The 24,335-nt window shown below is 26.7% G+C and overlaps 3 protein-coding genes across 7 annotated transcripts in view; 1 reads left to right on the top strand and 2 right to left on the bottom strand.

Moving 5' to 3' along the window:
• Nucleotides 1-24,335, bottom strand: part of LOC132943974 (uncharacterized) — a 67,482-nt gene that overhangs the window by 29,377 nt on the left and 13,770 nt on the right. The window contains exon 1 of one of the 2 annotated variants that reach the window (XM_061013160.1): nt 11,510-11,772. The exons of the other annotated variant lie outside the window; for it this stretch is intronic. The gene's annotated coding sequence lies outside the window, so the exon portion shown is untranslated. Of the gene's footprint in view, nt 1-11,509; nt 11,773-24,335 lie in introns of those variants that run through there. 2 annotated transcript variants of the gene reach the window in all.
• LOC132943972 (putative ATP-dependent RNA helicase TDRD12) lies at nt 765-12,944 on the bottom strand. Of its 2 annotated transcripts, none has more exons than XM_061013159.1 (2): nt 12,876-12,944; nt 765-4,360 (listed from the first exon to the last, which is right to left on the bottom strand). In XM_061013159.1, exon 2 carries the CDS (start codon nt 4,337-4,339, stop codon nt 2,003-2,005), a length of 2,337 nt encoding a protein of 778 aa, XP_060869142.1. In that variant the 5' UTR covers nt 4,340-4,360; nt 12,876-12,944; the 3' UTR covers nt 765-2,002. The 2 variants fall into 2 exon arrangements, with proteins under 2 accessions (XP_060869142.1, XP_060869141.1); XM_061013158.1 differs by lacking the exon at nt 12,876-12,944 and adding an exon at nt 11,181-11,432.
• On the top strand, nt 14,091-22,783 carry LOC132943975 (GTPase Der-like). Of its 3 annotated transcripts, none has more exons than XM_061013165.1 (13): nt 14,091-15,780; nt 16,593-16,729; nt 16,884-17,025; nt 17,229-17,289; nt 17,624-17,762; nt 18,564-18,653; nt 18,813-18,917; nt 19,543-19,696; nt 19,824-19,884; nt 19,998-20,136; nt 20,270-20,359; nt 20,500-20,634; nt 22,510-22,783. In XM_061013165.1, exons 2-13 carry the CDS (start codon nt 16,679-16,681, stop codon nt 22,564-22,566), a joined length of 1,224 nt encoding a protein of 407 aa, XP_060869148.1. In that variant the 5' UTR covers nt 14,091-15,780; nt 16,593-16,678; the 3' UTR covers nt 22,567-22,783. The 3 variants fall into 3 exon arrangements, with proteins under 3 accessions (XP_060869148.1, XP_060869146.1, XP_060869145.1); XM_061013163.1 differs by having other exon boundaries at nt 16,477-16,729; XM_061013162.1 differs by having other exon boundaries at nt 16,274-16,729.

The following is a 24,335-nucleotide window of genomic DNA, read 5'->3' as shown; positions in this document are numbered from 1 at the left end:
GTAATTTAATGTAATTTAAAAATATTATTCGTGGGCACTTGAAACTTCTAAAGTATATTATTATATATTTATATACAAATAATATTAATTCAACTCACTGCAGTATTAATAATAACAATATAAATATAATATAAAATATCCTAGGCTGAGAAACCGTCTCCGCTCAGAATCGTTTTTCGTACCTATACAATGACATGATATCATTGAATTCGAATTTAACACCATCCATTACAGTTCCTACTTATAACATATTGTACAACAGAGTGACATCCACTTACTCGCTTTTTTAAATTATTGTTTAATCATCGTCTTATAAATATCGTCGTACTTACTTAATATTTTTAATTGAAAATATTTTACACTTGATAGATTTTTAAATTATAATTTTTTAGTAGGTATTTTAAACTGAAACTTTAGAGTTTTTTAAACAATTAATTCACAGCCCTACTTATCACGTTTTATTAATTTGTTAATTTTGCGCTCGTTTAATTTGATACAGTGTTCCATTGTATAATTTCATCTAAACACAATTGCACGTAAACAATAGCCATATATGACACTATGCATACTGTGTCTATACGCTGTGTTTTACAGTTTTCCCATAAGAATATAAACGGCTGAGACACGATTGAGCATAAAACACGTTTTTTGCGACACGATGGTCATAAAAAACTCTGCAACGTTGCCATTTTCCATTTTAAACTATATAATACAAAAATATTTATTTAAATAATTATACCAAAAAAATAACATGATTTCATAGTCATTAATATTGTCACATGTCATAAATCTGTTTGATAATATTAATAACAAATATAATTATAATAATAATAATAATAATAATAGTTACGAAAATAATAAAATCAAAATATGGTACGAATTAAAAAAAAATACTGCATGGTTTATAAGTTAAGAACACTATAGAGGATGGGTGATCGAACTTTGATATTATTTCTATAATAATTTTGGAATTGTATTAGCACCGGAACTAATAAATTTATTAATCGATAACATTGTCGATAAAGCTGGCCTCAGCTCACGGATCGCGTCTGGTATCATAATAATTGGTGTAATAATACGTGAAAATAATAAATTACAAAATTTCAGTCACGTGAATGTGGCAACATCGCATAAAAATTCAGTTAAATATTCGAATAGTAACACAATATTAGGTGGCAAACCAAATGAGGGCCACTTTGGAAATTATACATATTAGATTTTGACTAGAGAAATGTATATTCCAATAAAATAAATATATCCAACAATTAAAATATATCTTAACTGCAATGATTGGAACAAAATGGACGATTATTTTATATTAATCAATTATCAGATATAAGATTAATTTTAGTATTTATTTTTATGTACCTACTATGAAGATTTTCTTACAATCATTTTTTATTTAAAATAAATCAAATTATTGTGGTACATTTTACAATTATTTTACAAACATTGAGAATTATAATTTTAATATTAGAATACACACACTTTTTAACAATATTTAATTCATCTTGAGAACAAGAAAATTGTAAAAAAGCACATTTCTTTAGGTATAAAAACTTTTAAAATTTAAAAATACCTATATAGTATATAGTATATACACCATTAAAAAAATATAAAACATAATATTATGTAGGTACATATTAATATTATATTATAAAGTATAATAATATTATGTATGGAAAATAAGTTAAGGATTTTTTAAACCATATTTGTAAGTACTCAAATTTAATTGGTAATAATATTTAATTATAACTAAACAATTTTTAATAAAGACAATCATATTGATTTGTATAATTCATTGATTTTGTAGCACATTAACAAACTGATATTATGAATTTAAAATAAAAGGTAATAACAATTTGTTAAGATGCCTAAAACAAATTACAGAACATATAATATTATATAAGCCATAAGATTCTTAAAATAATGTTTTCTATACTTAAACAATAAAATATTAATATTAATTTGAACATTAAAATATAATAAAAAAATTTTTTAATCAATCTTCAAAAATGCCATCATCGATATCGGAACAATCAGTATCATTACAATCAGAATTAGGATATTCTACATTTAGCTGTTCACCAAGAGCCTTTATTTTGTAATTATTCATAACTCTACACCACACATTCAAGTTTTTACCTTCATCAATGCAGAATTCTGTATTATAAATAATATATTTATGTTTTTTTGTACATTTTAAGAGTCTAGGCCATTGATATTTAACTTTTATTAGTTTTTTTGCTTTGATAAAAATCCCATCAAAACTTACATGACAGGTACACAATTCATCTATTATAAAACCAAACAAAACTGCAGTAAAGGAATAGGATACAGAGTTTGTTTCAACATTTATTGTTATAGTATCCATTGTATATAAGGTATTATAATCATTTACTGACAAAATATTCAATTTAAGATAAATCCATGTGTCATCTTGATGCCAAAAACATTGAGGGACCACTGGAGTCACATTGCAGTCTAGACAATATTTTTTCTCAATTTTTATACATTTTATCTGTTTTTTGTTTGCAATTAAATTATCTTTATTTAATGATTTTGAATCAGACTCAATTTTTTTTTCATTTGTTGAACTTGGCACAGTTTGGATTTCATTTATTTGATTTGAAGTTTTGAATAGACTTTCTAATAGATCCATCTGACTTTTTAATTCTTCTTCGTCAAGTACATCATCATCATTAACCTCACTTTCGTATTCCTTGTATTTATAATTTGAGCTTAAAATATTTTGTATTTGAGTATTATCAACATACATATTAAATTCATCAGCCATTGTGGCATTTATATTCATATCATTATTAAACAATACAACTTCATAATAGGTTCCTCCAGTAAACTTAGCATTTGTGGTAGAAGAAAGAACTTTTAAATGTATCTTAGTATCTGTAAGTTCTAATAAACGATTATTAAACTGATCTACATTATCAGTCGGTAAAATAACATTAAAACCACTTAAGCTACACTCAATAACTTGTAATGGTAACTTGGTTAGTAAACTTGAGGGTATAGTCAATAAATTATCAATTTCAACTTCATAAAATTCACCATAATCTACATAGAGAACTTCAGCTTTTTTATCGTTGATTTTTTTAATAATAACACGATTGTATTTATTTTCTTCAGGGGCTAAGGCCAAACATATATTTCCTACAGTGGCGCAAGTTAATTGTTTAACAGTTTTATTACTGATAGCATCATCAATGTCTCTTTGAAGAGCAATAACTCTTTCATAAAATTGCATATTAATAACAAAAAAACATTTTGGAGAGTCTACATAACGAACAGATACATTTGATATTGTATGCTCGGATAAATGAGCCCATTGTACTTTTATTACTTCGTCAATTTCATTTTTTTGTTCATCACATGAAAATAATGGTATACTTGATTTTTTAATGATGAAAGGTTTTTCAGCATTAAAATTTTTTTTCCATAAATGAGCATCTTTATCTAAGTTTATTAATTTATCAATGAGCAAAGAACTTCGTCTTGCAAGATTGCGTTTAATTAATTCATTTGGTAATATCAAAGAACTTTTATACAGTTTACATGCAATGTGAGAACATTTAATACATTTCTTAGCTAATATCCAATCAACCCATAATGTGATTCCTAATGTAAGTTCAACTTTGCAAATAAATTCTAAATTTGTCAAAATAATTGGTTCTAATAAACTACGTACAAGATTTGTTGTGTTAACTGGCCAATTGAAAACCGAATCTCCCTCTACCCCTGGTTCCATGGAAGATATTATGATTTCAACAGCTACAGGCCGAAGTTCTTTTAAATGGCTTGGCAGTACAAATATTTTATCTGAACTAATTTTTTCTGTATGTCCCGTGTCAATTAATATTACTTTTACCTTAACTGTAAGCCATCCATAATCTATATCCAAGACCACTGCTCGAAAAAATTCTTTTTGTTCAGTTTGTACCATAACCATTTCACCAATGGTAAAGGTTTTACTTAAAATTATAGTATTTGGTGTTGAGCCGATATTTTTTAATTCGTATTTTATTCTTTCAAACGAGTCATTAACACTAATCCAATCTTGATCTTTTGTAGGATTCTTTTTAGTACTATACTTAAGAATTCTTCCATAAAAATGTGAAGCACTAAGGATTTTTATCAGTTGAATGTTAATCAAACATTTTGTAGGAATATTAAGACATTCTTTATCAAGTGTTTTACATAAATCATGACGCTCTGCACATGTTCCTTCACAGATACCAAATTGTTTGACTTTATCACAAAGAAATGGACGTGCAATTGATACTTTACTATCTTTGAATGGTATTTTTATAAAACCAAACATATTTGATGTATAAATCAGTACCTAAAGACAAAAATATTAAAACAATTACAAATACATTTCATAAATTAAAATAAAAAGATAGGTAGGTAGGTACATTTAGAAACATCCACATGTGCAGAATTGTTGTGGGATATGCAGAATAATTTTAGTATGGGAATTCTACCTTGCCTTACTAAATACAGTCAAACAGATACAGTGGTAGGCGAAAAAAATGCCCACAGATAAAAAATTCCACGGAAAAAATTTTAATATAAATATAAACACATGTATACATAATATATTGTATTATAAGTTATAATTTATAAATTGTTTTATTTAATAGAGTCATTAGGTAGTTAATGATATATATAAAGTACCTACAGTGTCAGTAGAGTTGTATAATAGAGATTATGGCATGGGGGGGGAGTGTTGTACCCTCCCCCCAATTACTTTTCTTTTTAATTAGGCGAACCATATTTATGTACTAATTTAATTATATAAATATTATTATTTATAGGTACTATTGTACTACAAAAAAAAGGTTAGGTTAGGTTAGGTTGGGTTTGTAACTACTAACATAGTATATTTTATTAAAACAACAAATAAAAGCCCAAATCCTCAATGGTAGCTGTAACCAAGATAATATTAAGTACCTACTTCGTAATAAACACTAATCACTATTGCAATATATTACAAATATATTGAAATAATGCAGTTTAGCTAGATTTTTGGGAATTTTTTTTGGAAACCTACAGGTATATTTCAACGAGCTAAGCACAATGGTGCAATCAGAATTTGTCGGTTGGACTTAGTTCCAAGATTTTAACATTTCGAAGTTCAGGATTTTGAGTATATTTTATACACGCAGATTATGCCACGAATCTACATAGAAAATGCAGTTTAACTCTAAAGCCATTTTTAGAAAATTTTTTCGGAAATCCATATAACTCATCGAGTTAAGTACAATGGTGTAATCAGAATTTGTACGTGTTCATATTTATATTTAAATTTTTTCCGGTGGATTTTTTTGTCCGCGGTGTGTTTATGTTTTATCATTTTTTTTCCGCGCTTCAGATACGGTATAATAATTATTGATTAGCCTTATAATATAAATAAAGTACAAGTTTTTTCTAGTATTAAATAATATGTATATAAATAAACAAATAAATAATATATACATAAGAAATATGTTTTATAATTTTATGTTATACATTTTACTTGCAGTTAACAATTATAATATTATATGTAATAATATTTGTAAATAAATAAAAAATGTCAAGTAATATATTATTATAATATTGTTTACAGGGTGTGTAGCCGCACACCCTGCACACGATGTATGCACACATCTTAAGGTCGTAAAGTGGAGTTCAAGTAATAACATTATACATATACACATATACATACTCATAGTTAAACTAATAAAGATAAATAAGACGAAAAAAGATAAGCTTTGAATAAAGTGCAGATAAGAATATAATATATTTTATAAATTTAGTTATTTATCTAGAAATGTGGGAAAACTAAATTGCTTCTGAATTAAAGCAGAAGTTAAATAACTATATATAACTACAAATATTTTTTTATCGCAGAAAAATATAGCTTCAAAAAAGAAAAAATTGGGGGTCTAAAAAATGTTTCCGGACAATAATTATTACTTCCATACTTAGATATAAGTCGCGTTTTACGCATGGCGTTACACAATCACTCAGTTGTACACCTATCTAAAATAAGCGCATGAAATAATTAAATTATATACAATGTATAAAGATTATATATTTTTTAAATACAAACAGTATTATTTCCATAGCATTAAAAATTGTTTTAGGGTAGTTTATAGGAACAATCAAAAATAAAAACATAAAAAATAGCAAAAATAAATAATATTATACTCTGTAAGGACTAAAATAAATGTACTACACTAAAATAATTTTTAATACACTGGAAATGCAATTATACGAACATCTGAAAAAATATATAACCTTTTTAGATACCGCCCATCGCATGCAAGGTGCGATTTTAATTTTTTATGAGATCCCGCATGCACACTTATATTTAAACATGATTCCTCATAAGTCTTACTTACTTAAATTTAAAAAAAAAAAGTGCAAGTGTAAGCCACATTAGGTGTTTATGAGCGTTTAAAGTTCAAATTACGAGAAAATTAGACTTTTTGTTATTCAAAGTTATTTACAATATATACTATAGTGTATACAATAAGTGATACAAGGTTATAATGGCTTGATAGTTGATGGGTTTGGATGGGAACCTGGGTTTATTAACAGCACCTCATTTTTTAGATATAATATAATAAGTTGCTTATGTTTTTTATATTCTGAGCGGAGCGATGAATGTATTGATTTTACAATGATGTGTGTTTTTTTATTTTTATTTTTTTTTGTGTGTGTCATCACGGTTTGGGGCAGTAAAACTGCTTCGATTTTCTACAACATCATCTTGTTCGATGGGAAAATGAATCTATAGTTGGTGCATTCGGGAGGACAACAATTCCCAATAGTTTTTAAAAGCGGTGGAAAAAACAAAATAAAAATTAATGAAATGCGGGAATTTTTACACAAAATCGGTTTTCGACAAAATCGATTTTGGTTATTGGCGTAATTTTAAAACGAATGACCGTAGATACGGTACATTACATTTTTACTACATTTATATTAGCATTTTCTATACCTACACCATAAAATGTAGACTCATTTTGAGGTGTTTATACGGACATTTTCAGTTACCTATCCAATTTTCAATAAAACTTTATTTGTTGGGTAAAACAGCTTGAAAATTTAATACAAGGCTCCTACTATATTGTTTCAATGACATATGAAAAATAATAAAAATCCTTAGTCAGTTTAAGTTCAAATTTTGACAAAATACGGAAAAATCACGAAAATTATCAAATTATTTTGAGTTAAAAATTCATAAAAATTTTAATTTTAAATCTAAGATTAGAAAATACAAGATTCCTCTTAAGATTGTCCATCTTTATCAACAAAAAAATGTCTACAAACAAATCAAATTATATTTTTATGAGCACTTATATTTTTACAGTATTGGATATTCACTCGATTTCTCATGTAGCGATTTTGTTATTTTGTTGTAATTCAAAAACGAATAACTACATATGCAAATACATGAAAATTTCACCGAATGTTTATATTTTCATTTTCTCTACACCATAAAATTTTGAAAATATTTTGACTTTTTTTGTGCTGTTAACGGACATTGTCAGTTTTCAATAATTTTATTAGTTTCTTTTTTTCTATAATTGTCAATAAAATTTTATTTGTTTGGTAAAATAGCATAAAAATTTAATACAAGGCTCCTGATGATATATTGTTACAATAGTAGTTGAAAAATATTAAAAGTACATAAGCACAATTTTTTTATAGGCAATTAAAGTTTGAATTTTGATTAAATTTTCAAATTTCAAATTTAATAATTATTTTGTAGTTAAAAATTTATAAAATGTTCAACATTTATATCTAAGGATTGAAAATTTAAAACAAGGTTCCGCGTAAATAAGTTATGTATAAATTTCTTTATTCGCAATAATATCATAGGCTGACTGACCGTCTTCGCTCAGAATCATTTTTCTTATACAATGATATTATATTATTATAATATAATAATTATATCATTGAATTCAAATTTAACACAATCTATTACAGTGAATCAGGGACCCACTTGTCTACCTTTTTTTTAATGAGAGTGGTTCCTTCGGATCTTTTGTTTGGTGTGTAGGCGTGTAGTGTGTTAATAATATAACTTGGTTTAGTATATTATTTGATAAGGGAAATTTCGGTCCAATATTAAGTAGTTGATATTTTTTAATAATATTTTGGTTAAAATTGAGATGAATGGAATTATATGAGTTTTAAATTTGTCTAGGATGCGATGTTTTCATTTTGAAATTTTATTTGTTTTAGAATTCATTATGATTTGTGGAAGTCTGGCTGTTGTTTAAATTATTTGAGACGTGAGTGTGAGGTACTGTTGTATGGTGGGTTTGACAATGTATATACCTAATTAGGATTCATTTTTGAAAATTTGACATCCACCGTAGTTGGCGGGGTGATTTTCATTGCCTAATGTACACTTTGCGGGGAGATCGCGACTTTTAATGCAGGTGTTTTAGTCAGTTCGGTGGTTTTCACCGCAGCGGACGCATCTGGGGTAGTTTTTATATGGTATAATGCCCTGGTATGACCATAGTTTTGGCAGTTTAAACGTTAAAGTGCCTGTTTATTGATTCGAGGACACTTCGGTGCTTCTATTTTAATTTTAGTGTAGCATAAATATTTGAGTTCGAATACACCTTGTTGTTTACTACAGATTCTAAATCAACAAAAAAAAAAGTTGGGGATGTTTTCAATGTTTTGCGACGAGCGTTCATAATGATTAATGAATCTCGCTAAGAAATATTTTTGTTCAAGGTCTTCCATCTCAGTCGATTTGCGTGATGGGATGTAAAATATTGATAACAAATTAACAAACCGTATGGTTTATTTTCTTTTTATTAATAGGTAATTAAAAAAATCAGCTTTTGATTATTTTAAAAATGTACTTAATTATAGGCTCTGTAAGCATTTTCGCCATTTGGTGAGGTAAGTAGTGTTAAGTTTAAGTAGCTCGTAGAGTTTTTTCAAGTGAATTAATTTTTTTAAATTCATTATATTAGATTATATTTAATTTTTTAATTTTTATTTTTTCGCATAACTTTTAGTTATCTAGTATTTTGGATTTTAATAATATTAGAGAGGGGAGTTTTGTGATGATTTCGATTACTGTATCGTAATATTGTGAAAAAGGTTCAAATTTAGTAGGAGTAGACAATTGTGTGTATGTAGTGGTTTTAATTGATTTTTTAAATCATTTTAGATAATGTTGATAATTTGGCTCAATTTAGATGTTTAATGTGTGATTTAGGAGAAACGACCAGAGTCTAGATGAAATCGAAGATATCGTTTATACAATTATACCATTAATGAGGCTTTCCTAATTAGATTGTTGTAGGTATGGTGTTTTGTAGGTATGATTTAAAATTTGTAATCGGCGGCACTACTGGCTTTTGTTTAAGGCGCGTTAAGTTTCTTTTTGGTGAGGACTAATGTATTTCTGTTCATAATAAATATCGATGTTTATGTGTATGGTTTTCGTTAGTTATAATTTAAAAAATGTTGTATTTGGGGAATGGTTGAAAGCAAATTGCCCTTAGCGGTAAAAGTAATACTCACAGAAAAGTGTTGGGCGAAGTTTCCTGAATACATTGGAGTATCTATCACTCGAAATCATTTAATTTATAGAAATACACATTTGAAATAATAAAAATAACAGGACGATCATAATATTGTGTGTGCATATGACCGGCACAGATGAATTTATTGGATATTTACACATAATATTATAAGGGTATTGATATTTTGTTGTAATTTCAAAAAATGTTATCCAAAGAAGCGTTCCATTTTTTCTAGAATAATCATTTTCGATACATAATAACATTTTTTAAATATTTTCACAAATTTTAAACTATTTGTATCTTGTAGGCATTTGAAATTTTTTTTTTTATGTGTTGGTAAAAATTTTTAAGCTTGGACCCTCGGTCAAAAAGCTTGAACGTCATTTAATACAATAAATCGTTTAAGTTGCAATTAAAAAATATATATTCTAGGTATGCACAGTTTTTTTTATTAATAAATACTAGATACGTATGTGATGTATACATTTTGACAAAATTTAAGTTTGAAACAAAAATTTAACGATTATATTAATCTTGTTGTAATTCAAAAAATATTATTTGTTGGGACTTGAAACTCTTAGTCATTATAGTCATTAGTCATTAGTTATTAAATATTACGTATGGTATAATTTATAATCCATAATACTTTCAAAATATTAGTTCAACCGACTATATTACTCATATAAAAATATAAAATATCTTCAGAAATAAAACTATTTTAGTCTGTCAAGACGGCATTCTCTCAGAACCATTTTTCATAGGTATACAATGATATATGTATTATATCAATCAACATCAACATAAGTATTTAAAAATTAAAATAAAAACACAATTTGTTTTAAATACTAATTATGTAAAAAAATATTTCTAAAATTGTTAATACTTTTTGAGAAAATGAATGTTGTTTACCTTTAAAGGTTTACCTCCTTGTATGAATTATTATAGGTAACTACTAACTACCTAGATTTATAATATTTTTTTGAAAAACCTAGATTTATAATATTTTTTTGAAAAACCTAGATTGTTAAATTTTTTTTTAACAATATAATATTATAGTGCCTGTTATATTCATAAGTTTTTATGAATTACTTTCTTTAACTTGCAAGGTATACATTTTTTTAGACAGTACGCTATATGTACTTGTAAATTTTATTTTTAACAAAATCAATAGGTAACAAATCAAATTCAAGTACCTACAATGATATTCAATCTTTTTAAAATGAATTCAGTACAATATTGAATATACATTAATGTCCCATATAACAAATTACAATTAATAACATCATGAATAGGTGTATAACATATTATGAATAGTATTTAAGGGCTGTAGTTATGAGTGGTAACTAATGTCTAACATTATAGTTATCATTCACTAATCAGTATATAGCTGTCATTATATTTTTCGAACATTAATTGGGACGGATATTTCTGGTACAATTATAAACAATAGATCTTTTAAGTACATACAGGTCTTTAAAAGCTTTATAAAAATATCATGATGGCGGAGACAACAGAATATCTAAATCTACAATTGTAATGAAGCATTTAAAAACACTTCTAAAATGTAGAAATACCTAAATAAAATATATGATATAATAACTAAATAAAACTTACAACCATCAGTCAAATATACACAAACCATTTCATGCATAATTATATTGTCTAATTGTTTGTTACAGTTATCTAGCAAACTAAAATAAATATGACCATAAACTTGCGTAGTTATAAAAACTTCTTATGTTATAAGCTTGTAATAAGCTGAAGAAATTAGAAATATATTAAACAAAAACATTAGTGATATGCCTTGTTAAACCTGGTACTTTGATAAAATATTATTGATCTTTATTCATTTTATATGAACTTGAATTTAAACTCAAATAATGCATATTATGTAATGTAATGGTCAGTACATAGTATTTTTACAATAAATTATAGGTACTCACATGTCAAAAATCACAAGAAAAAAATCATTTTGATATAAAAAATTAAAAAGTAAGAGACTAGATTAAAAGAGAATGAAAAATAATTGAAAACTGGCCGCTGATACGCGCGCTTCTGGTGGTGAATTGTTGTAAAATAAAGCGCACGTATTTTGAAATGTATTAGATATGGATCTCGGACTATATAAGATAGTATTACCACAGAATATATGAAATATATTTCATATGACTAAGATAGATGTATTAGAATGATGTTGGATACGAGTTTTAGAACCCCTGTTTTTGATGGAAACAAAAGGTTGCTATCATATCACCAGCGGCCACTTTTCGTTCTCCCGAGTTTTTTTAAAAGCTTTTTTTTTATAGCTAAAGGACTGAACTAAATACATGGAATGCGTATTATGTATAATTCTCATATATGTAAAATGAGACCATTCGGGAGCCGCCATATGCATTCCGATTTGATTTTTAACATTAATATTATGATAATGATAACAATTTTCATAGATAACATAACATTTTACCATGTTTTCCCTTGACTTGGAATGCATGTGGCGACTTCCTATGAGGTTCATATTTTGAACAATGCACGCGTTCCATGTATTTAGTTCAGTGAGCTAAAGTCTAAACTAACTATAGATGTATTATCTATGGTAATTAGTAATTACAAACAACCAAAGGCAAATAAGAATATAGCAAACAACAACTAACCACAGGGCACAGATATATATTAAAACCAAAAATTATCTATGGATTAAGGCATGACAAATAAATAAATAATAAACAAATAACTGTAGATACATGAAAATTTAACTGAATGTTTATATTTTCATTTTCTATACACCATACAATTTTGAAAATATTTTGACTCTTTTTGAGCTGTTTACGGACATTGTCAGTTTTCAATTTTTTTAGTTTTTTTTTCTATAAATATTAATAGTTTTATTTGTTGCGTAAAAAAGCGTGACAATTTAATACAAGGCTCCTGATATATTGTTACAATAGTAGTTAATAAATATTAAAAATACATACACAATTTTTTTTTATAAGCATTTAAAGTTCAAATGTTGACAAAATTTATCAAATTTATAATTTAATAACTATTTTCAATTGTGTAGTTAAAAATGTATAAGATGTTCAAATTTTATAGCTAAGGATTGAAAGTTTAAAACAAGGTTCCATGTATATAGGTTATATATTAATTACTTTATTCACAATAATATTATCAAATATACTTAGTAATATCACAGAATAGATGATTAAATGACTGACCGTTTTCGTTCAGAATCGTTTTTCTTATACGATATATTTCTTATATGATATTATATCATTGAATTCAAATTTAACACCAACCATTACAGTGACTCACTTGTAACCTATTGTACAGCAGAGCTACATCCACTTTTTTTGTATTGATTTAATACGCTGTGGCTTCATCGGTCATCCATAGTATATTATGATTTAAGGTCTATCCATTATCCAGTATCTTTAATAACAATGATATGACGATATACAGTGATATGAAGTGAAGTTATTATCCGCCATTTTGAGTTAGTCAAATCCGTGCCAAAATCCCACCAAAATTTGAATTCTTGTTTAAAATATTTGAGAGGTAATTTTAGATTCTGAGCGAAGCGATGAATGTATTGATTTTACAATAATGTGTTTTTTTTTTATTTTTGTGTCTGTCATCACCTTTTAGGACAGTAAAAGTGCTTGGTTTTTCTTCAACAGTAACTTTTCTGATAGGAAAGTGAATCTAGTTGGTACTTTGGGGAGTCAAAAGTAAACATTTCCCAGTAGTTTTCAAAAGCGACATGAAAAACAAAAGGGTAAAAAGCCATGAAAATTGAATGCAAGGCTCCTGATATATTGTTACAATAGCAGTTAAAAAATATTAAAAATGCATAGGCACAATTTTCTTTTATAAGCATTTAAAGTTCAAATTTTGACAAAATACTGAAAAATCACGAAATTTAGCAAATTATTTGAGTTGAGAATTCGTAAAAATTTTTCATTTTAAACCTAAGATTTGAAAATGTAATATAAGATTACTCATAAGTTTGTCTACCTTTATCAACAAAAAAAATGTCTACAAGAAACTTAAATTAAATTTTTATGAGCGTCTGAAATTTATATTTTTACAACATTTGATATTCACTTGATTTCTCATGTAACAATTTTCTTATTTTATTGTAATTAAAAAACGAATAACTGTAGATACTTGAAAATTTCACTGAATGTTTATATTAGCATTCTATACATCATAAAATTTTGAAAATATTTTGACTCTTTTTGAGCTGTTTACGGACATTGTCAGTTTTCAATTTTTTTAGTTTTTTTTTCTATAAATATCAATAAAATTTTATTTGTTTGGTAAAAAAGCGTGAAAATTTAATATAAGGCTCCTGATATATCGTTCTAATAGCAGTTGAAAAATATTAAAAATACATAGACACAATTTTTTTTTTATAAGCATTTAAAGTTCAAATTTTGACAACATTTATCAAATTTATAATTTATTAATTATTTTGTATTTAAAAATGTATAAAATGTTTAACTTGTATGGCTATAAGGATTGAAAATTTAAAACAAGGCTCCACGTAAATAGGTTATATATAAATTACTTTATTCACAATAATATCATCAACTATACTTGGTAATATCATAGGCTGACTGACCGTTTTCGCTCAGAATCGTTTTTCTTATACAATAATATTATATCATTGAATTCAAATTTAACACCATCCATTACAGTGACCCACTTGTAACCTACTGTACAGCAGAGCGACATCTACTTATCCACCTTTTTTTTTATTGATATTCATTTTTGTCACATTAAATTATGATTATATGTGGTCATTCATATTATATTTGTTAAAAAAAAATATTTGTATAGTATAATATCTGTATATTTGTGATAAGCATATAAAACATAAAAGAAAATTAAGACTAGGAATAAGGACTGAAGGACGTACTCTGTTTACAAAAATCGTCCAGAGGAAAACCACACGGTTAAACTGTCATTGGTAGCGCCTAGGTCGTTTGCGTGGAAATTGATCTGTGCATATTGTAGAAATTAATTTTATTACTATATTTTAGATAATTTTTTTTTAGTAAGTTATTTTTTTTTTTGAAGTAACTATTAATTTTTTTATCAAGACCTGTTACAAATTTTTCTAGTGGTAAAATTACAAATGTATGCATAATATGTATTAAACTATTAACTATCAATTGAGATTATGCATTAGTAAAATGTAAATATAGGTACCGTTATTCATGTGCTGCTATGAATATTTGCCTATAAATGCCAGATATTGTTACCTGTATAAATGCGGCGTTATAATTGTTGCGACAGGGTTAAAATAAGTTAAATTATAATAATATTACAGTCAAGGTATATTATATTGATAGATCTTTAATCTTTACATGGGTTGAATACATAAATTTATCTTCTAACTCCTTATCATTAAAAGAATATCGTATTCATGGTGTCATAGTTTGTACTTTCGTAATGTTTATACTCACATATTTCTATAATATAATACTTAAATAGTTAAATATAAGTCTGTGACCTGTGTTCATACTACTTATATAATTATTTTTCTGTGGACTATATTGTGGACTATGGATTATAAAGAGCAAGTACTATAAATTACAAACGTGACACCATTAATAAGAATCGCTCACGAAGCCCAATTATTCTTTATCAGTGGCGAAGCGTCATAGGAGACAATGAGACAACGTCTCCCCACTTATAAATTAGATCACGGGACAAATCATTTTGTTTTATAAAATTATTACAAATTTGAACGTCAAATTGTATTATAAAATATAATATTATGATGTATGTTTTAATATTTGTTGAAATCGGTTTTTCGCTGTACGCCTGTACAGTTATAGAATTCTTAAAATAGATCAGAAGCGCTCGATAAGGACGTGCATACGAGCTGGCAGTGGCGATGCGGGTCATTACAAAATACAAATATGGTATTATATCAAAGAGACGTTGCAACGCATCGTCTCCCAATTATGGACGCGCGGGTACAGGGGGAATTTTTAATGTGAGTGGGGTTTACTATCTACGCTATGAGACGCGTCTCGCCGTTCGTATTACCTCAGTCATCAATTATCGACGTCGCCGTATTAGTCATTTTTTTCATTTTTTTTTCAATCAAAAACTCACGCCTCGCTACTGATTCTTTATGTACCTACCTACTGTGATAGTGAGTTGTGTTGCCCACGAGTGTCGCGTATAGTGTCGCGTATTTATGGTATTTGTCAAGAGATTAATATACAGGGTGTGCCGCGAGGATTTACTCATTATGATTTCTCCTGAGATGATAAACTTATCTTAAATCTATTTTTTATTAGACTCACAGAGACAAGGACTACATAATATATTTTATTTAATTTTTAATTTTTGAAACAATTGAAGATAGCCATTTTATAGAATTTGATTTTCTGAAAATGTTGACGTTTCAACATTTCATTTTCATTTCTCATGATTTTTAATCAATTTTTTAGTTTATAGGTAAAACGGCAAAAAAACGGGTTTTGTCCGGGCGACAAGTTGGTATCATAGATATTAGATAATATAAGATTATTATTATTATCTATGGTTGGTATATCCTCACGCGGCACGTTCTGTATATTATGAATTAAGAATCTTAATTATAAATCTATAAATGATAATATAATATACCTACTACAATTTGATACTATGAAATGATTATGAATTATGATAATATGATTTCAATTTGCAAGCTTTCAAGAAAGAATATTGTATGACTTTCAGCGTCATTATTATGCCTACAGCCTAGGTACTGCCTATAGATATTAAAAAATATGAGATAAATTGTAAAAGTTACTGTTATAATATTACAAAAATATACTCAGAAGTGTTGATGTCATTGTTATAGTATATTTACATTTAAAACGCTAAAACTAAAGTACAATATTTCAAATAGGAATAGAACCTATCTAGGAATCTCTGGAATTTAATCTATTCTGTGATAGAACTACAATATTCAGTTATCAGCTACCTATTTGCAATTCAATCAAAAATATAATTTTGTTAATTTAGTTAAAGCATTATTTAAATTACAAAATAAACATAAGTTGTATTCTGATGTAAAACCAATCGATACAATAACAGTACAGTGTCCTATAATGGAAAAGGAATCACCTAATGTCCCAATCATAGAGAATGATGACAGAGAGGTAGGTACCAATATTTTTATTATTCACACTTATATAATTATGATACATTCAGGTTATGCTGGTATGAATTTATTATGTATTAATTACAAGCTAAATATTTGCTCAGAAGTTAATAAATGATTACCTTAAAATAAAATTTTTATGTTTTTAAAAGCATTACAAATTGATTAGAGTCCAACCTGAAATAACAAATAAGAAGTTTAAACTGATCGTAGTGGGTCACTCTAATGTTGGGAAAACTACTATAATTAATCATTTCTGCAGTGGTGCATTTCAAGATACTATACCAACCACAGGTATAAAATATGTATAATCGTGCCACTAGGTACAAGACGTATATAGTATATAGTATAGTGTATAGTGTATAGTATTACAATTTACAATTAAATCAATTTGTAAAATATATAATAATTGTATACTTATACATCATTTAAATATTTGTGAGGAATTTAACTAATAAGTAATAACTATTAATATTATACTTTTATATGTGTATTAGGTATTGACTTTCAAGAAATATTTGTCAGATTTGGGAACGAAACCATCCACTTAAATATTGGGTAAATAATATTATTAATTTTGTATATAATGTATCCTAAAATGTACCTAGAATATAATGTATTACATAGTAAATACGTTTAGGTGATTATACAAGGGGGGGGGGGGTTAAACCCTCTGCCCACAGAAATTTCAGAAAAATTATTAAATATGTTTTTATAGATTGCAAGTGGAAAAATGTAAGTATAACCTAAAACCCCCCAAAATTTTTTTTATCTAAGCACCTGTATACATTACACTATTAGCTTAATTCTTTTAAATTCAGTATTAAAACTTTTTCACAGAGTTTATAAATTCAAAATTGAGTAAGTATTGTCATGTCTCTTATTGTTTTAGGGACACAGCTGGGTTAGAACAGTATCGCTCTTTAGCTCAACAATACTATAGAGGAGCCCATGGTATTTTTATTGTCTATGATATTACAGATTTAAATTCTTCATTTAAACTAGATGGTTGGATAAAGGATGTTGAAAATGTATGTAATTTTATAATAATTAAGTTAAATTTATTATTCATTTTTGTCATTATAGTAGGAGAGTTGAAAAGTGAGACGTGATCGTCATGTACCAAGAAGCTATTTTTCATTAGGGCTACTCCAACTATTTTATGCCTAAGATAGTACTATTAATACTATTTATCACCCTATTGTCTTGTCAATTCATTATTTTATTTATATTTTTAAGTCTATAAATATAATAATTATTATAATTAAAACCAATAGCAACCATTTATAAACAAACATTTCCATCGTAAATCTAAAAATCCCCGTTTGAGCACCTCCTTGGGTTGGACCTCTAATTTTCCTTTTTAAATTAGCCTATCTTCTTCCCAGAGGTCTAATCTATCTCTATAGCGATCGGATGAACGGTTTAGGAATACATAAAGGACATACACACACACACACACACACACACAAACATTCAATTATATATGTACACATTTTTCGTCTATTATTTCTATTATAAACCTATTACTATTATAACATTACTTGTTAGATTATTTGTATACATTATATACCACTGTTATTATATTTTATTTTATGTAATTGGAAATTTTTTTTCTGTGCGTAAAGAGTTATTATCATTATTATTATTATAATTACCACTCAATGTACTTACAATGCCCATCAACAGTTAACTTTTCTCCCAAATGTAGGGCCATGAAAACCCCTAAAATCTATAAAATCAGCCCAAAGAGCGTGGAATTATCGTGGCTCATTTTAGCCTCTACTATAAATGGGATGATAATATTTTGATTATGAAATTTTTTTTTTCAGTTTTCTGATATAGATGTAGTGAAAATTTTGATTGGTAATAAATGTGATGATATAATAAACAGAAAAATTTCAATCGAAGAAGGACAGGAAGTAATTATTATATTGATTATTATACAAATAAATAACTACCTAATTTGTTAAAAAATTTATTTATCAGTTATAAAAGACAATTTCATCCTATAATTTGACTTAAAAATATTTCTTCCACTCTAATTATTGTTGATGACCATACATGTTTTTACTTTATAGATAGCAGAAGTGTATGGAATTCCATTTTTTGAAGTGTCTTCCAAAAGCAATGTAAACATAGACAAATTGCTCTATACAATGATGTCTGACTGTATTAAAAAAAAGGTACATTTTAAAAGTTTATGTTATGTAACAAAAATGTTCTCAGTAATATATTATACTTTTGTTTTGATACATTAATAATTTACTCTAAAACTGAGAAGTACAATTTCATAAAGAAACAGAAACTGTATACCAGGTTATGAACTTACGTCATGCAGGTCAATTATAAATATAATTTTTCAACCTAGTTGGTAGAATGAATAAATGTCATAAACATACCAAATACAATACTAAAGTGGGATCCTATAAATGAAATGGAATTACCTGCAGTCCCAGACATACAGTTGAAGCACAATAACAATAAGAAAATTAGCCACAAATACCCCAAATTTCTTAAATTGCACCCATTTAATATTTTCTAAAAATCATATATCCTTAGTTAAAATAGTAGGTAATTAGTATTAACAATTGAATTAGGGAAATTATGTTCCCCCAAGCACCTCCACCAATATTCACCAGTGCCATTAATTTTATTATTCACACAATAATTATAATTATTTTATATCTTATTTAATTATGATTAATTTCAGTTATACTGGTATTATTTACAATCTAAAATTCTAAACTTGTTCTGAAGTTAATAAATTATTACCTTAAAATAAAATATAATGCTTATGTTTATTAAAAGCACTTCAAATTGATAAGAGTAAACCCTGAAACAGCTGAAACGACAAATAAGAAGTATAAACTGATCATGGTTGGTCACACAAATGTTGGGAAAAGTACTATATTTCATCGTCTCTGCAAAGGTGTATATAAAGATACTATACAATCTACTATAGGTACAAGTATAGTATTATCATTAAAACTATATGTCTGATAATAAATATTTATTAGGTATTTAACTAATAAGTAATTTCTACCTGTTAGTTATTATACCAATATACATGTATGTCTAATGTGTTTTAGGTATTGACTTTAAAGAAATATTTGTCAGATTTGAGAACGAAACCATCACCTTAAATATTTGGTTAATATCATTAATATGTAATTAATTAGCTCAATACTTAAGTATTAAAAATGTTTTTAGAGTTATTTAAATTAAAAAATGAATCAGTATTATCATGTTTCTTATTGTTTTAGGGACACAGCTGGGTTAGAACAGTATCGCTCTTTAGCTCAACAATACTATAGAGGAGCCCATGGTATTTTTATTGTCTATGATATTACAGATTTAAATTCTTCATTTAAACTAGATAGTTGGATAAAGGATGTTGAAAATGTAAGTAATTGTATAATAATTAAGTTAATCGCGCTTAGATTTAATTTGTTGATGTTGTCATTGATTGTGAGGATAATACAAATTTTAGATTAGTACTTAACATAAATAAAAAAAATTATTAAATTTTTTTCAGTATTCTGATTTAAATGCAGTGAAAATCTTGATTGGTAGTAAGTGTGACGATAAATCAAACAGAGCGATCTCAATTAAAGAAGGACAGAAAGTAAATATATTAAATACAACACAAATATCTAACATTTAAAAAACTTTAAATAATTTCAAATAATTTATTCATTAGTTAATGAAGACATATATATTTCCTCCACTATTTTATTATAATTTGATAGCTTCTAATGTTTTTAGATAGCAGAACAGTTAAGAATTCCATTTTTTGAAGTGTCTTCCAAAACCAATGTGAATGTAGACAAATTATTTTATACAATGATTTCAAAAATACATACACCGGAGCAAACAACAAGTGAAGACGTGATAAAATTGGTAAATCCCTAATATATGTACATAATCTATTTTATAAATTAAATATTATCTGTGAATATTATATGTATATAAATATAGAATTAATTTTCCATATTTTACAAATCTGTATCCAGTTCTAAGCTAATGTTGTATATAATTTTATGTTTCTGTTTTTAAATTTGAATACATTAAATTGGTAAGAGGACGTTACACCAACATTTGTTGTCTCCGTCTTATAAGTGCGCTACATAGTAAATTGTACACTAAGCAGAACACGTTTAGCTCCGTTAGTTTAAAAACTAGAGTGAATTGACTTAAAATAAAATTTAAAAGTTAGATTATTATCAAGGCAACCCCGTGGACTTTTTATTATATTTTTATTTTAAAGTGAATTATGGGTATATTAAAATTGTAAACTGTTTATACATCTTAAAATACTCATAACTCTCTTTAAAATTAAAATATAATACAAAACCTATGAGATTGCCTAGATAATAATTTTACCTTTAAATGTTATAGGAAGCCAATTGACTAATTTTTAAAATAATAGAGCTAAACGTGTTTGGCTGAGTGTACAATTTACTATATAGCGCACTTGTAAGACGGAGACAACAAATGTTGGTGTAACGTCTTCTTAAGTAAGATGCATAGATTACAATCAAAATATAGTGAATGAAAAGATAAATTTGAAACCAATAAAACACATTGAGTCTTGGTATGTTTAATGTTAGGTTGTTTAAATGCTTGAATGCTTAATAATTAGGTAGATGTGTTTTCTTAGCTAAGGATAGTATTTTTATTCTTTTAATGTAAAATTTCCTATTTTCTCATGCTATCTAAAAAAACTTACTAGTTTATTTTATTTTAAATATCATTAACAAATAACATTATCTATCAACATTCTATTATCCTCCTATTATTTTTTTAACGAAAACCCAGATTATAATTTCACTCAACAAACTTTTTTAAAACACTTAGTAGCCAAACATAATACCACAAATTTCACAACCCAACATTTTTTGTGTATCATATTACCCGTACAAGTCGCGTTTATAAACATGCTTAAATACTTTAGAACTCAATTACTTCCTAACGACTTCTGGAAGCGGACTGGCATAATATCAGTTAGAGTTAACAGACATCCAAAATCTTTGAAATAAAACATTTTAAGAATCAAATACCTATATAATAGATTAATAGCTAGAAAATCAATAGATTATCAATTACATAATTAATATTTCAAAAAATAATTTTATTTTAATAGTAAAAATATGAAGTATCTTGCCCTAACACTGTATCAAATGATTAACAATTTAAAAATCAATTAATAAAAATTCATCAAAAAAATTTCTCGTATTCTAATTTTTTTACTAAAATATTAACTTTAGGGTCCCGGTGCCAGTTTTTCAAATTTTCCACAATTCTATACAATTTGAAAATTAAATTTTAGATTTTAGTTGCCACCTCAAGACTTTTCCATTAATCTACTACCCGATACCTTCTTACAGCCCCCATTGATCTCTGATTTTGTATTTTATTTCAAATAATTGTTTTTAAAAAATTTGTAAAAAATGCTTTTTATCTTGTATTTAGACATATTATAAAGTTTGAGAACAAAATATTGAAAAACAGAGATCGATGCGGACTGTAGAATATTTCCCTCTAGCAATTAAAAAAAGTGTATTTTTGAGGACAAAATGGCATCGGAACCGGGCGCCTTAAGAGGATAGTATACATTTAAAAGAGAAATTTAACATACTAAATTAACTTATATGAGTAGAACCCATCCCTCAAACAATAATAATTGGATTTAAAAATGTACAAAACCTATTAAAAATTAATCAATGACTATATAATTTTTATAATATGCTTAAAATGTATTTAATTATATTGCAGGTGAAGAGTAACAGCCCCTCACCTCCAAAAGAATCTCTTGGAGGTTGTTTTTGTTAATCTAAAGAATTATTTATCTTGTTCAGAAATAAGATTTTCACAAATATTAATTGATTCATGCTGTGATTTGTTTTATATCTATCAAGAATCTACATCATACTCAAATAGTTAACTATGTACCTACTCTACTTATATCCATGTACCCAAATTAGTTAAACTCATTCTACTTAATTTATATTGTATATTGTGATGAGTTAATAAAAGTAAAAAACATTACAAATAGTTTAATTTTGGTCTTGATTTTATGTCTATAAAACAGTACAAGAAAAAAGCTGTTCCCAATTTTCCTTAATTATTATACAACGCCTATAATCTAAAGTAATGCCGATTGTCTGCTCTAGACTTGTTTATAAAAACAAAGCTCATCCTAACTCTTAACCCACTGTACGTTGTATTTATGCTTCCCAATATCCTAATTAAAATCCTATTAGTAGGTTGTATATGCATGGGCTTAGGGCTATCAAACGATTGAGCACGTTGTACCTTGTTGGATGATCGCTTGAACAATTGAGCACACTTAAAATTTTATAAAGAACTTGCCGACGATATAAAAAAATAAATATGATTGAGCTTGTTGCCATACAATTTATTTAATATGTAAAATTACGTTTTTGCATAGACTTGCTCCCAACTATAATAGATTTGAAACTTTCTGTACGCAATCAAGCAACTGGATCACAGTATGGGAATTGTCCAGCAATACTAGATCCTACTGAAGTACTGAACTATCTGTAGGTCATGTTGGACTCACTTTTATTATGGGTACACCATATTAATGAGTAGGTTAGTGATTGATGATGCTATAGTAGTGGAGGACTGCAGGAGCACTATCACTCATAGTTCATACTTTCAATCATTTCATTGTTTATTATTCGGAATTATATACAATAAAAACGTACAATATATGCATGCATTTATGTACTGATTATCATTCAAATATGCACTTAAAATATAAAAAATATACAAACAAAAATTCATTTTAATTAATAATTAAATTAAGAACTGCGGAAATACGTGATATATTACACGATTTTTATCCAAATTTTTTGATTTGAAACAGAATTGAGGATTTTGGCAATGGTTTGTTTGTATATAGTATATGTTACGGGCAAAGTAGGAAATTTGGCATTGTGCACATTGCCCGGTCAATGTTCACAATGCCCGTTTTTCGAGGGCAAAGTTTGAATAAGTTAACATTGTCCGGGCATTGTATACAGTGCCCATTTAGGTTTGGGCACTGTGGGTTAAATATTGAATATATTAAAAATAAAATATAACATTTACTGCATTTTTTAATAATCATAAAAAAAACTTGAAATAGACGCTTCAAATATTATTTTTATCTAAAAGTGATTTGATATGAACTAGATGAATATTATTACCTATGATTAAATTATAGTTATTTTAATAGTTTTAATTTAATTAATTATTACTAAAAACTAAAAAGTAATCTTAGGCACGTAAGATAGAATTATATTACTTTATTTACACAACTATATTATGGCACTTTGAGTGATAAAGTCGACCAATTTTTTTGCATTTACACCGATTGGTATTACATATTTACATTTACATTATAAATTAATAATTTATAATACTATAGTCTATAATAGTACAGTACAGTATAGTGATGACGGACTACGCGACGTCGTGACAATATAAATATAATCATTCGATTTCGAATAGGTAGAGGTTTTATGATTAGATAATGAAATATTATTTAGATTATACTGTTTGCAATATTATTATAGTGTTCGCGCAATTGCGCA

The sequence above is a fragment of the Metopolophium dirhodum genome, chromosome 4 (assembly GCF_019925205.1).
Source record: "Metopolophium dirhodum isolate CAU chromosome 4, ASM1992520v1, whole genome shotgun sequence".
In the NCBI taxonomy this organism is placed as follows: domain Eukaryota; kingdom Metazoa; phylum Arthropoda; class Insecta; order Hemiptera; family Aphididae; genus Metopolophium; species Metopolophium dirhodum.
This window is presented reverse-complemented; position numbering and strand designations above follow the sequence as displayed.

Coding starts and splice junctions, on each gene's coding strand:
- LOC132943975 (XM_061013165.1), top strand. CDS start 16,679: ATGGAAAAGGAATCACCTAATGTCCCAATCATAGAGAATGATGACAGA. Junction 19,697..19,823: donor TACTATACAATCTACTATAG/GTACAAGTATAG, acceptor AATGTGTTTTAG/GTATTGACTTTAAAGAAATA. Junction 20,635..22,509: donor GTGAAGACGTGATAAAATTG/GTAAATCCCTAA, acceptor ATTATATTGCAG/GTGAAGAGTAACAGCCCCTC.